Genomic DNA, 15,784 nt, shown 5'->3' on the forward strand with positions numbered 1-15,784 from the left:
GTCAGACTCGGTAATTTGTTTTGGCAAATTCAACTTTTAGTAAAGGTTTGAAGATACTGACATATGCATTTGTGCAATATGTCTGCTTTGAGCGTTTAATGCAGATAATGCAAGATGTTTAAATGACCATATACATAAAGCTGTATATGAAGTATCATGCCTTGTTTTTAATCAATCATTAGCGTTTATTTTGTTTTTGTTTTGGGTTTATCGCCGTTTTCAACAGTGTTTCAGTTATGTAACGGTAGGCAGTCAACCTAACTAGCGTTCCTTGATTCCTTGTTCTCCGGATGTATACATGTATAGTACATAATCACAGCAGGCCAGATGGTCAAGCTGGAAATGGATGGTCATGTTTGCTTCCAGTAATCACTGGGTAATAAAACAAATGGAGGGGGATGTTGGTAGCGGTAGGTGGTCATAGCATGTAGCTTATTGTCAGGTTATTAAGAATCATCGTTTCATTTGTTTTATTACCCAGCGATTACTGGAAGCAAACATGACCATCCATTTCCAGCTTGACCATCTGGCCTGCTGTGATTATCTCTCAGTCAGGAATATGTACTATACATGTATACTATATATTTGCAATGAACAACAAAAGTACATTGATATACTAACTGGTAATTGTCAAAGTAGCCAGTATGTACCCAACCAGAACGCATGGGATCAAGGACGAAACTGTCCACTAATATGTGAGATATTTCCATTTTATTTTATGGATTTCAAGAACAATTCCTACAGAGACAAATATTTAGGTTTTTATCAGAAATAGTTTGTTCTCATTATTGTTTATTTGATAGTTTATTCATTGTTTTCCAATTAATACCCAGTTTTGAAAATTCCAAATTGACCACTTTTAATTGATACTTGATTGAAAGATGTTGACAGTGGTAAATATGTAGGGTCCGTATTTCTTGATCTTCGAAAATTCAAAATGCACTTGTGACAGATAACAATGCAGTAGTAGACGGAAAACTTGATATAATAAATGTCCTAAACGAACATTTTATAAATATTTCAAAAATAATTGAAAAAACTAAATTTGTCAGTGACAATTTTTCAAATTTATATATTTTATATATGTATAAAATGTTTTATGTACTTGATTCTTATTCTGTTCTGCATATATGTTTTAACCATGACTCATGGTTCAACGAAGGGGCTTATGTTAAGCGTATTGTAAAAAGGAGCCAATGAGATCCTTTCCTTTATGTCACATGGTTATATGAACCAATCGTTTGCTGAGTAGTCAGTCTTTATTTAGTTGCGGAATCTGTTAGAGGTGATTCATTTTCGTTTAGAAAAAGTGTTTTTAAATTGGGTTAAAGGCAGTTTTATGCAGATAATTTAATAGTGATGAAGCTTTCACGTATTGACTTAACTTTTAAATACTATTTACGCCTGTTTTAAGTCGCGACCACCGGAGCTTGGATAACTTTCTTTGTGTACGCTAATCGGATCACAAGGGGATCAGGGAGAGCGAAATGTAGGTCAATCAACAACATTCCAGCGGCTATATTTAGATCTTCTGGAGTGATCACGTGTTTAGCCAGAGGTGTCAAAATGGCGAACCGTACATTAAAAATTCAATTGTTTGGACATTCTTTTGTGAAACGTTTAAAGGATTTTGTTATTAATCAAGAAGATTTTCCTTCAAATTTGAAATTACGTGCGAATCCTTTAGTGCAGTATTCTGGTTTTGGAGCGGGACACGTACATACATTGAAACAAAATTTGGACGTTGTTCGAGATTTCAAGCCAGATTTGGTCATTCTCATCATCGGCACAAATGATCTTTCATCGATAGACAAGTCCCCAAATACGGTTAGTGCGGCAATTATGGATTTAGTGGACACTTTGTTGTTTATTGAGCAGGTACGGTCTGTCATCGTTTTCCCCATATTATTCAGAAAGCTGAACAGTCAACATAATCGTCATACGGTGGACATTCCTTGGTTCAACGATAGAGTTTACGAAACAAATGCGCTTCTTGAATCAAAGATTAAGGATTGTCCCTACCAGCGAGTGCGTTACTGGGTACCCAAAGGTTTCTGGTCGGACAAGGCTTTAGCAGAGGTTATAAGTAGCGACGGGGTCCATCTTTCATACAGAGGTCAGCAAAAGCTATACAACAACATCCGAGCTGCGGTGGTTGCGGAGTTGAAGGCTAGCCAGCTAGGCTGTTAGGATACGTATATTTTCATCATTCATGGCACATATATTTATCCTTCTACAATGTACAGTAGAGATTACACATTTAATCGTACCTACACAAAGTGGCATACATACCATGAATTATTAGTGTAACTTTCACAGATAATACCAATTAACTTTCATGGCTGTCTATATGGCTATATTTAGTGGGCACTGCTTGAGAGTATTTACTATTCGGCAGTTTCCATTTATGGTGTTGGCGGTTGATTTGTCTTATTTAAGTCATTATACAAGTTTATAAACCCATGAGTATAAGTGCTTGAGAGTGTAGTTACACTATTCGACATGCATATACGCTATATAAAGGTTATGTCTGTTAGCTTTTCTCATAGGGTTCTAGGGCAATTGTTCACGCAAATTTCATGCTTGAGAGTGTTGCCACACTATTCGGCATTGCCTGTTGGCTTTTCTTACTCGGTAGTGCAATTGTTCACGTAATTTCACAATTTACTGTTTGAGAGTTTTGAAGTTTTCCAAAACTATTCGACAGTATTTCTGATGGTGCTGCCTGTCCGGGTATACAGATATTATGGTAGCAGTTGAGCTCATACTGAATATGTCTGAGAGAAACGTTCCGCTTTCGGCTGTCTGTGGGGACAGTTTCTATTCGACAGAACAGAGCGATATTATGTTACATTTAGTGAGTTACCTTAAGATATAGCCTTATGGCAACGTGCAGTTTACGATACTTATTACAGTCTTAAATTATTACATGAATCCGCTGGTGTAAGTTTATTGGTGAAGTACATATAATTTAAACCACAGGTGCTGTGTATTTTATAATTGATTCAAATTTTCATACAATTATAAATAAGGAAATTCATTGTTTCAGATGAGGGCTAAACGGAAAGCAGTAGCCACCACATCATCGTGTCCATGCTGTCCACCAAAAGCCAAACAATCTAGACAGCAACAAAAACCACCAACTCCAATGTTACTAACGGTGTTACCACACATACAGTTAACACGCGCAGTGGACACAAAAATGCTCAAGCTAAATATAATAGGCATAAGGAAACGCAGCATGATTCAATTGTTCCTCAGGTTACAATAGATCAGTCAAGAAAAAACAAACGAATCAAAAAGACTAAGAAAAACAGTGCTAGTACCACAAATAATCAGGAGACTCACAAGTCAAATGACTCTGGTCCGATACATTTAGGTATGCCAGAGCATCAGAATGTTCAGCATCAACAGATAAACCTAGTGGAGGCTCAACAAAATGACTTTGATCCATATATACCTCCATACAGTGATGAGGGAACTGAGGATTCAGAATATTCCGAAGGGTCAGAGGAGGAAGTTGGGCAGTCTGTAGGGGAAGCCATTAACCACCATGTCAGGGACATTGTTTCTGGAGGTAATAGGCCTCTATTGGTTGAACTGATTTCAACAACTATTCAGTCTCAGATTCCGCGTAAAATTCAGAAAAGTATTTGGGCAAATAAGTACATAGATCTGGCAGTCTTATTACCATTACAAGATTCATATTTCAGTCAAAACAACAAATTTACCCTTCAGGTTGATCATTTTAATCATTTTAGTTTTGTTCCACAGCAAAAATCTAGAAAAATCACTTCGATCGAAATGTGGACCATAGCCTTTTTGCGGTTTTGCGCAATATATTCAGTTAAGTATCCCGAGGAGACTCCTGCTTTGACGAAATATGCAGAGATTGTTAGGGATCTCGCACGCAGGCATTCGGGCTTGGCATGGCAGCAGTATGACATGCAGTTCCGATTGTTGAGGGAACAGGAGGGGTTTCCTTGGGATAGATTACACACAGAATTCTGGTTAATGGCCTCTTGCCAAGGTTCTCAGCCTTTTCGTTCCTTTCGGAATTACCAACAGGGGGGACCCCGCAACTCATAACACAGAAATCAATTTAGGCAACGGGTTTTCCCCAACAAATTTCTCGAAAAAACATGCTGGGTGTTCAATAGTAGAGGGGGCAACTGCAATTTCGCAAGATGCCGGCATCCTCACATCTGTGGGTACTGCAGGGGTCAACACCATGCCGCGCATGTTCTTTCAGTAGTAAAGAGCAGGCCGCAGCAGCAGGACCAACGGTCAATTCAAAGTCAGCCCCTTCCCCTTTTAGGCCAAACAAAAAATAAAGTGGTTACACCAGTTAAAATCGAGAAATTACAGTTTCACTTGCTTGGTCACCAGCACTATGAGTATTTGGTTAAAGGTTTTTCACAGGGATTTGATATTGGTTACATTGGTCCTAGACGTCCTGTGTAATGCAGAAATCTAAAATCTTGCTACGAATTCCCTTCAGTTATACAACAACATATTGAATCGGAGTTAGCATTGTCGCGCATCCAAGGTCCTTTCAAAGTAAAACCTTTTCCCAATTTGCAGTTAAGTCCCATAGGTTTGGTCAAAAAGAAAACTCCTGGTCAATATGGTTTTATTCAAAACCTAAGTCACCCAAAAGGTAACTCCTTCAATGACTTCATTCGACCAGAATTAGCTACAGTCAAGTACATGTCATTCGATGATGCAGCATTACGGGTCCGTCAGCTGGGCCAAGGTTGCTACATGGCCAAAACCGATATTGCAAATGCTTTCAGAATCATTCCATTTCGTCCAGAGGACCATGAATTGTTAGGTTTCCAGTTCGGGGATGCATTTTATTACAATGTATGCCTGGTTATGGGTAGCTCATCTTCATGTGCCATTTTTGAAACTTTTAGTTCAGCGATTCAATGGATCGCACAGGTTAAACTGCAGATTCCACACATGGTTCATATCTTGGATGATTTTCTGCTCTTAGCTAAGTCATATGACGATTGTCAAAAGGCTCTTTCAACTTTCTTACAATTTTGCGATGAGGTGGGTATTCCAATTAAAGCCGAGAAAAAAAGAGTATCCTGCCCAGGTCATGACTTTTATGGGTTTAGAGCTAGATTCGGTTGAGATGGAAGCCAGATTACCTAATGATAAATTGTACAAACTACGCACACTCCTGCAACAGTATACAAAGCGTAGGAAGGTCAAACTAGTGGAACTGCAATCCCTACTTACTTAATTTTTGTTGTAGTGTTGTCTTGCCAGGGCGGTCTTTTATGTGCAGATTGTCCGATCTTACTAAAAATGTTAAGAAACCTCATCATCGCATCTCACTGACAGCAGAGAGTAGGCGGGACATTAAGGCCTGGCTTCTCTTCATTTCACATTTCAATGGTAAAAAGCTTTTGTTGGATTTCAAGTGGGTGACAGATAAAACGTTACACCTGTTTACAGATGCAGCAGGGGCTTTAGGTTATGGGGCTATTTATAGCTCACACTGGTTTTTTTGAAGCTGGCCTTCCCATCTGGTACATCACCAGATCACATTTAAGGAATTGTTTCCAATTGTTCTTTCCTTGGAAATCTGGGGTCCGCAACTGATGAATAAATGCATTATTCTTCATTCAGACAATGAAGCTGTGGTATACATAATTAACAAGCAATCTAGTAAGGATAAATACATTATGGTTCTAGTCAGACGCCTGGTTTTAGCATGCATGAAAAACAATATTCTTGTAAGAGCCGCTCACATCCCGGGTAAGGCCAATACTTTACCTGACTTACTTTCCCGTTTACAGATAGACAAGTTCCGGTCTTTATCCACAGCAATGGACGACATGCCATCAGTAGTCCCGGAGCATCTGTTAGAAATTTGAACCGTTCTGTCCACAAGCTGCTGGATGCCTCTACAGCACCTGCAACAGCTAATAGTTATAAGAATGCTTTACGGCACTATAACCGCTTTCACAACACATATTATCCAACTGACAGGATCCAACTGACAGGTTGTTGCCAATATCAACAACCCGACTATGTCAATTTATTGCGTATTGTCATGACAGGCAATTCAAGGGTTCTTCTATCACATCCATGGTCTCAGCATTAGCCTATGTTCACAATATTTGTGATAGGAAAGATCCTACAAAAGCATTCGTGGTTAAAAAAATCTTATTTGGTCTGCGTAAAAATTCAAAATACAGATAAAAGGTTACCAATTTCTTATGACATCTTACGGCAGATGGTTCAAGTTTTGCCCCAGGTTATGGTCAACCCCGAATTACGTTTGCTGTGCCAGACTATGTTCGTAGTAGCTTTCTTTGCTTTGTTACGTATAGGGGAAATTACTGTCACACAATCGGGGGACCGCAATACAATTTTGTTGAAGAATGTCAGTTTCCAGTATATCAATCACAAACCTATGAAGGCGTCTTTAGTCTTGGTCAGCTTCAAACCTTCCCAAGGGGTGTCAGCTACAGTATATGTTAAACGTCACAAAAATAAGAACACATGTCCGGTGCGATTATTGCATAAATACATCAGCAGTTGCAATCACACCTCAGGAACGTTGTTTAAGTTTCCATGTGGCCGTCCAGTCACTGACAATTTTTTTAGATCTGTTTTATGTGAATGTATTCAGAAATGTAGGTTAGATTCAGCATTATATACACCTCATTCATTTCGTATAGGGGCGCAACTCATGCGTATGACTGTAATCTTTCTGATTCTAGGATCAGGTTATTAGGCAGATGGAAGTCAAATGCTTATCAGAAATATATTCGGCCTTCAAATTCATTAACATAGGAGTATGGGGGTTTGGTAGAGGGATATATCTCCTTTCTTTGGTTTACCAAATTTATGGTACTAGTAAAAATAGAAATAGCTTTATTTAAAGTAAATACCTCGGACACATTTTGCAAGTTTTAGAGGTACCGATTGTCATGTCTGGTGGAGCCAGCATGGCCTGTGACAGTATTCTTGTCTGGTGGAGCCAGCAAGTTTTGTTATATTTGCGGACTTGGACAGATATATAACTTTGATCTCGTGAATCATTTATTTTACATTCTTGTGTTAGTTTTTGCAGTCGGACGACTGAAAATGACAATTACAGTATTACATGCTTGTCTTACATTTATTATTATTATAGTGTAATGTATAAACAGTTCGTGTGACAGTCTGGTTGAGCCAGCTGTTTAACAGGCACCGTGTTGCTATTATTAGGTTGTAATCTGTAGGCATTTCGGGTGCCAGTCTGGTTGAGCCAACTGGTTAGCATCCGCCATGTTGCTATTATTAGGTTTTTAATGTGTTATAATCTGTAAGCATTTCGGGTGCCAGTCTGGTTGAGCCAGCTGTTTAACAGCCACCATGTTGCTATTAGTATGTGGCTATTCTGTTGAAATCTGTAAGCGTTTTGGATGCCAGTCTGGTTGAGCCAGCTGGTTAACCGCCACCATGTTGCTATTATTATATGGTTATTATGTTGAAACTGTTAATTGTTTTGGGTGCCAGTCTGGTTGAACCAGTTGTACTAACATTCACCATCTATATGTATATCATGTGTATATGTTATCAATTGATTTCTTATGCAAGGTTGATGGTTTCTGTTCCGGTTGTGCCGGCCAGATAACCTCCACATCTGCTTATTAGGTTCAAGGTGGTGTTCACTGTTTGTTATTACTCCTATCAGTATTAATGTGCCATTCTAGTATTTCATTCTAGTCCCATTTTTACATTTTGGTTAATAGTAATTTACGTGTTTACATATGTACATAGATATTACATCTGATATGTTTTTGTTTTGTTTAATTTCATTATTATTTTTTTTTTTTTTTTTTTTTTTTTTTTTTTTTTTTTTGAAACAATATGCTAGTGTTTGGTTTACCTATTTGTTCCATCCTTGAATTTAACTAGGATTGTATGACTGGTTAGATAAGTTCTACCAAAGGTTTTAAGCAAAAATGTAATAGCAGCATACATATTACTCTCATTGATGGTTAATTTTCTGTTTTTTCATTCATGAAACTTCAGGTTATGTGGTGTATATAGTTAACGTCATGTAATGTTTCCCCATAGATTTCTTTCGTTTCATCCTGGGCGCTGTTTAGCGGTTTCTGGTCGCCCGGATATAGAAAACTATCACTGATGTTTAATCTCTTTTACTTTTATGGTATTTTAATAATAAATACCCTTTATTCAATTCAATATCTGTTGTTGAGTTTTCTATACAGAATGATACTTCAGTAACCTTTGGGGAAACAATAGGACATAAATATATTTTATACATGTATAAAATGTTTTATGTACTTGATTCTTATTCTGTTCTGCATATATGTTTTAACCATGACTCATGGTTCAACGAAGGGGCTTATGTTAAGCGTATTGTAAAAAGGAGCCAATGAGATCCTTTCCTTTATGTCACATGGTTATATGAACCAATCGTTTGCTGAGTAGTCAGTCTTTATTTAGTTGCGGAATCTGTTAGAGGTGATTCATTTTCGTTTAGTCCTTTGGAAGTAAAAAATATCATATCTAAAATTGATCTTAAAAAAACTACTGGGATAGACGGAATAAGCCCAAAGACTTTACATGACTGCGGAGATTTCATAACTCCAGCTATCACATCTATAATAAATAAAAGCATACACAGTGGTGTTTTTCCCGATAAATTAAAAGATGCTTACGTTATTCCAATTTTGAAAAAAGGGAATAAGCAGAATCCAAGTAATAATAGACCTGTCTAAATTTTACCTACCATATCTAAGATATTTGAAAGGCATATTGCTTCACAATTGCAATTGTATTTCAGAAAGACAAATATATTACACAAAAACAATCAGGTTTTCGTCCTACACATTCATGCCACACTGCTTTAACACCTTTAATTGATACTTGGTTGAAAGATGTTGACAGTGGTAAATATGTAGGGTCCGTATTTCTTGATCTTCGAAATGCATTCGATCTTGTCGACCATGAAATATTACTACATAAACTAAAACTTTACCACTTTACAGATAACTCACTGAAATTATTTGAATCATATCTGTCGAAAAGAACTCAGCTAGTTAAAATTAGAAATTTATATTCTAAAAAACTGTTTGTAAAGTCTGGAGTTCCACAAGGCTCGATTTTAGGACCCTTACTATTTATATTATATATAAATGCTATGACACTTATTTCAGACACTATTAATATTGACATGTACGCTGACGATTCCACTGTGCATAAATCCAACACTGACATTTCAGTTATAGAACAAGAGCTCCAAAGTAATCTTAGCCTCATTAACACATGGTGCAAAATTAATAATATGTCATTGCATCCGGAAAAAACAAAATGTATGCTTCTAAGTACAAATTATAAAATGAAACAAGCAAGGAATCTTCAACTGTTTATCAATGGAACGATAATTGAAAATGTAACAAGTCAAAATATTCTTGGAATCTGTATAGATGATATTAATATAACGTGGCATGCACAAGTTTGTAATGTTGTGAATAAACTTAACTCAAAAGCTGCACTTTTAAAAAGAATTTCGTACTTTTTGACCGATGAAATGAAGATGTTATATTATAATGCATATATTATATCAACCATGGACTATTGCAGTACTGTATGGGGGTTTGCCTGTAAATCAGATACTGATAAAATATATAATATACAAAAGAGGGCAATTCGTGTAATAACAAAAAATCGTATCGCAGGTAGCGTGTTTAAAAATCTGAATCTGCTCATTTTTGAAAACAGATGCAATTATCACATGGCTGTACTGGTTTTTAAATATGACCATAACCTTGTACCAAAATATATGTCTGAATTATTATCTTTTGTTCATAACGATAGATATAATCTTCGTTCCTCGACTCGTAAAGATCTTTCTTTGTTGAAGCCCCGAACAAACTACTTGAAACAAACATTCTCATACAAAGCCACTCACTTATGGAATTCCATTCCATCAAACATCAAACTTCAAGATAATCTGTTAACATTTAAACGAAAGCTTAAGGATTATTTGTTACAAGAACAACGTTACAAATACTGAGATTTTTTATTTATTTATTTTTTTTTTTTATTTTTTTTCCTCTCAAATCTTCATCAATTATCATGCATTTTATATCGTATAGGGTAGCTTTTAAATTTTATGATATTGATGGATGAATGTACATGTGTGCAAAATGAATTACACTGATTTATTTTCCTGGTAAAATTATTTTAAATCGAGTTTGTTTTTAAAGTGTGTTTGTCGTTAAAATTGTGCTACTGATACTGTTATTGTTGTAGATACTGTGTTTTAACATTTATGTAGAAGGCCATATTGGAAATAAGTTGTATGTATACTATGTACTCCTAATATGTCACCTTCTTAAAATAAAGTTATTATTATCATTATTATTATTATTATTATTATTATTATTACCTACAGAGTTGTCTTAATACTCTAGTACATGTAATCCTGTAATTAATACTGCTACAAGAATAAAATGTGAAATTACCTCTTTTGAGGTGCATAATGACAATATTTTGAGAGCAAGAATATGTGATTGTTACATTGGTCTTTTACATTTTTAAGTATAGTTCAGTACATTGTAATTATATAGTATAACTGTAATTTACCAGAGTCTGAGTGTAGAATGTGGCTCTCAGTTTGAATAATTACATCTAGACACCTCATGACTAGTAAACCAAGCAAAAAGGTATCAAAATTTATTTTCAGTACACTTATAACATTTCCATAGGTCTTTCTTATCTACATTTGCAATAGCGCATTTTGTTTTGTTTGTTTGTTTGTTTTGGGTTTAACGCCGTTTTTCAACAGTATTTCAGTCATGTAACGGCGGGCAGTTAACCTAACCAGTATTCCTGGATTCTGTACCAGTACAAACCTGTTCTCCGCAAGTAACTGCCAACTTCCCCACATGAATCAGAGGTGGAGGACTAATGATTTCAGACACAATGTCGTTTATCAAATAGTCACGGAGAACATACGCCCCGCCCGAGGATCGAACTCGCGACCCCGAGATCCGTAGACCAACGCTCTTACCTACTGAGCTAAGCGGACGGGCTAGCGCATTTTGTATATTTGAAATTCGAGTGTTGAGTAAGAGTAATTTTTGTTGTAATCCCAGACCAGGTTTCACACCAACACATAACATGGTGTCCACTTTGAGTGTACAATGTATTGAATTCATTCTATGGATTTTATACTGCAAATTTATTCTAAAATAAAATTCATAAGAATTCATTTAATTATAAAGATACAAAATTTGCCGTCATAATATTGTAAAAAGTAATACCAAATAGTATTGCATTATTAACATGGACACGGAATCAAATGCCTACCAGTCGGCATGATTCCAATTCAAACGTTGAACCGCCCATTCTCATCCTCAAAAGTATACGTCGACTTATGATCTAGTACGATATTTTGATTTAACTTAAAAAATGGTATATACGGAACATTTGCACACAGCGCACATAACATTTACGATTTGATATTGACCAGCGTATACATACAGTAATCTCATAGTTATTTGATACAATTAATCATTAATTACATCAGGCTATTTTTTATTAAATGAATCCATAATAAATTGAACTTTAACCAACTTGGTACTTGCATTTTGTTTCAGTAGTTATATACTATTGACGAATTAAAGTTTACTAGCTGTGATACACGACCTCAAAGAATTAATAGCGAGAATGGCATTACAAAGAAAATAATACTACAGCAGCAAAAATCATTGTTTCCTTAATCTCTTTTTATCTTGAAAATAGACAGGACTGATAACATCAAGCCAAACCATAAAACACATGTGATGGTAATTAATATGCAAGATAAATATTTCTGTCTGACCACTAACTGAGTATCCAATTTGCAGATGACTATTAATTATTGACATGCTGGAGTGCTAATATGTTTCCCTGGGAAACCCAAAACAAACAAACAAACAAAATCATCTTGGTCGTCTTTGTTACTATAATCTTACTATCGCCCTTTCTAGATTTCACAAAACAGGCCATAGTGAAGACAATTGGTGTGTTCAACTCCTCATACACTTTTTAAAAGAATGGATTCAGAATTGCTCAGATGCAAAAACTTATCTGAATACAATTTGTTTCAGACTTGTAGTGGAACATCCTTCCTGTGAAGGTGGTCTGTACTAGAAACTTTGCTATTTAGAGGATGGCGGAATATGTGTGGGCATTCCTGTCCAGTGGACACAATTCCAGTTTATTAAAGTTCTTAAATCCTATGATATACTAACTGATTGATCACCATACATATAAAAGCCTTCTAACTGTGTCCTGAAAATATGAATTAATTTAATAGAGATGTGCTCAACTACTGTCGAACTTCGTTTTCTCGAACTCGGATAATTCAAACGTCACCCTTCTATCGTTAGGTCCCGGTAAATTCCCTGTAAAATGTTAAATTTTCGGTATCTCGAACTATCACAACTCGAACAAATTTTGCAGGTTCAGTCCAGTTCGAGCGAACGCATTTTAATATTTGATGTGTTGTGTCTTAAAATATTAATACGCACCAGTAATTTACCGGTTAAGTACAGTCTGATATATTCGTCAGAACATGACCCAAAGACGCCAAGGAGCCTATGTTCCTGATTTCTAAATGTTACTGCATAACTTCTCAGGTTATTTCTATTTAAGACAAAGCACATGAAAACAATCTACTACTTCTTTTAAGAACACTGACTGCGTTTTCTTCACGTTATCACAAACTTGTGTTTTAAAGAAATTTAAGCATAATGTAAAGAACATTTTCTCTTCACGGTATTTTGATGTTATTAACGCGTTTCTAGAAACATAAATTGGCATTCATTCATTACGTTATCTATTAATCCGTCACGGTATCTAGTAACCCATAGCGCACAAACTTTTTAATTACCGCTTAAATATCTTTATGAGAAAAGAGTGAAGGTTCTTAGACACATACAAAAGGACAAGGGATCTGGCGTTTAACTTCAAGATAACCGAAATTCGAATTAAAATTATATTTGGTGCACTCATCAGGTTATGATCAACCTTCGCCAATCCGAGGACTGTAAGCCAAAGCATTTCCTAGTTACTGTTATTCATTTAAAAAGCTACCACCGCAATAATTGTACACTGAACTTGGCCCTGGTGAAAGCTGCCAAATAAGCATCTTACCATTTTTTGCGAGAACCTCACCTGACAGGCTTGTTTGTCAACGGGCCCAAGAGAATAGCTTCCTAGAAACTTTAAATAAAAAGACTTAGAAGAAAATCCAAATCGAACGGACGTCTGCCGGAGGTGAAAAAAAAATATCATTCTTTTTTTTTTTTAAAGATTTTTTTTTTTCAGATATGATTTTTGTTTGTTTGCCGCCTTGTTTTGATCACGTGATTAACATCTCCGACTATCAGAAGCTCGGAGGAGCTCTTCTTATTCCGGCAGATCTTCTGAACGGGGCAAACGAACCCGCCAGTTAAGCTATAAATTCATTTAATTGAACGAAATACATTTAAACGTGATTCAATTCATATGCATATCTTTGAATACTGCGAACAAAGAATAGTAAATACATATCTATATATTTCTTGTTAATAACTGAACCGTTTCCAACATTTGTAACAATAGTATTTCTTTATTTTGAACGAACACTTATTTTCGTCTTAGAAGATTTCAAAACTTACTTGTGCGCAAGCGTATTGGGTCATTTTAGACTGGCTTACCGTAATTTGCGCTAAAAAGTGAAATCTAACGCCGTAAAATTAGTAGATTAGTCTAAATTCTCCTTGTTTGAAAGCCAGCACTATGGAGAGGTCTTGATAGACCTCTCCAATGAAAATAAACAATTTCAAAAAACGTTTAGCTAACTATCTATGGAGGAGCTTATCTCTTATTTCTATCTTTAGAACATTAAAAACAAAACATTTTTCCAAGTTGCTTTATATTCTTTCTTGCTATTAATTAAAATATTAATTTTTGATTCTTAAAGTGAAGCATTTATTATATTTTTATTGTTACTTTCTCAAAAATAGCAGAAATAGTAGCAGACCTATTTAACTTGAATAACGTTTCACGAATTGAAGATATCACTCTCTTAATTCTGCACTCTTTTCCTAAGACATTATTATATCTGCCTTTCAAAAATAAATGTGTTTTCAACATTAATTGATAACGTGAAACATTAACGTACTTGATAGCTAATAATTATAATATAAAATCTTGCTAATAGCTCTTTCTTCGATATTTTGTTAAAATGGGGTATATCTCATAAATCTTTTGAAGATTATATTTTTTTTTATTTTTGTATTATCGAACCGTGTACAGTACAGTAACCATACGTTACAAAAAACAAAACCACTCCATCATACAAAGATTTGTAGCTGTTATCTACTCTATATATGCAATTATAAATAATTATTTCTAGTAGATATATTTATGATAGCTCCGCTCAAAATAATTAGAGGTCGCGCCGGATGCGACCTGTGACCTGTAAAAATCGTGTTAGCGAAGTTTCTATGAACGGTGTCACATCAATACAACTACTTTTTCTCCCCAGCATTTTTTAACAGGACGCTCTACTGCAGTAGCAACTAAAATACGCGCATTTGCGTTGATGTGATCACTGAACTAAGCCATTGTTTTTTGTGTTCAAACGCATTTCTCCGCTCTCTTTAACCATTTAAATTTAACTTTACCTCTTTTAAGGAATAGCGTTTCAGTTATGTTTTATTACGAAAATTATTATTCACGTTTAAAAACATATATGATACAATATGGAGCTATCATTCAGGAAAAATAGGAACAATACGCATATTTGTATATTAACTTTTGCAAAAGCTTGAGGAATTGCTGGTGAAATCTTTTTGCTGTTCTATCATAAAATCATCGCATAGAAATGTACCATGACGTTATATAATGTTAGGTCAAGTTTTGTCAGTTTTTTTTTTAAAATACGTTAGATGAATAAAAAAAAAAAGCTGTTTGATTTACAAGTAGATCACAAGAACACAAGATTTATGATTAAAATACTGTAGATTTGGTAGTTTTCTCAACTGTCCTGTTTTTGCTAATATTGTATATACACTCACTACACAAGACACTAACAAAAAATTCGATTCATTGCTTAGCACATCAGCATTCAAAGGGAAACTGGCTCTTCTTCTGTCTTCCCTTATGGCGATGAATTTAATCAATATGGAGATGTCGAGAGTTCTTAATGTAAGAGGAAAATTGTGTTTCATAGTCGAGAAAAAAAATAAAAAAACAAACAAACAAAAAGCAATCAGCATGCGTTTTCCATTATCTTCCTGGACAGGCTTAATCAAACCGAGCCCAACACATTTTCAATTTCTTTCGGTTAGGATAATCTGCTGGTTTCCACTTTAATTTTACCGTTTTAGTTTGCGGAAAATGGGTGTATCTAAGTATTAATGTATATTGTTATCTTACGAATACTTCTATGATAATTTAAATTAGCTGTTTTACCACTGAAGTTAAAAAATTATATCAATATTTCTTTCTTCGATTTCATTCAAGGATCAAGCAAATTCCAGATTGATATAATACAAGGATGCAGTGCTGCCCATCACACTTGCAATCAATAAAAGCTACATTCAAACACACAACTGCTCATTAAAATCTCCAGGGGGAGACATTTACGAACTTAAAATTTGTAACTTCATAGGCGTCATTTTTATATTGCAATTTATCAATTGCTATCACATCTTTTGTCTGTATTTCACTCTTTAAGATTGCCTAATGTTCATTTTACTTATGCACT

The 15,784-nt window shown here is 35.3% G+C and overlaps 1 protein-coding gene across 1 annotated transcript; it reads left to right on the forward strand.

Annotated features, from left to right (window-relative positions):
* Positions 1–1,566: 1,566 nt before the first annotated feature.
* On the forward strand, positions 1,567–2,190 carry LOC128552080 (uncharacterized). The gene has a single exon (XM_053533082.1). It carries the CDS (start codon positions 1,567–1,569, stop codon positions 2,188–2,190), a length of 624 nt encoding a protein of 207 aa, XP_053389057.1.
* The last annotated feature ends 13,594 nt before the right edge of the window (positions 2,191–15,784 follow it).

Source organism: Mercenaria mercenaria, unplaced genomic scaffold (genome assembly GCF_021730395.1).
Source record: "Mercenaria mercenaria strain notata unplaced genomic scaffold, MADL_Memer_1 contig_2015, whole genome shotgun sequence".
Lineage (NCBI taxonomy): Eukaryota > Metazoa > Mollusca > Bivalvia > Venerida > Veneridae > Mercenaria > Mercenaria mercenaria.

Coding starts and splice junctions, on each gene's coding strand:
- LOC128552080 (XM_053533082.1), top strand. CDS start 1,567: ATGGCGAACCGTACATTAAAAATTCAATTGTTTGGACATTCTTTTGTG.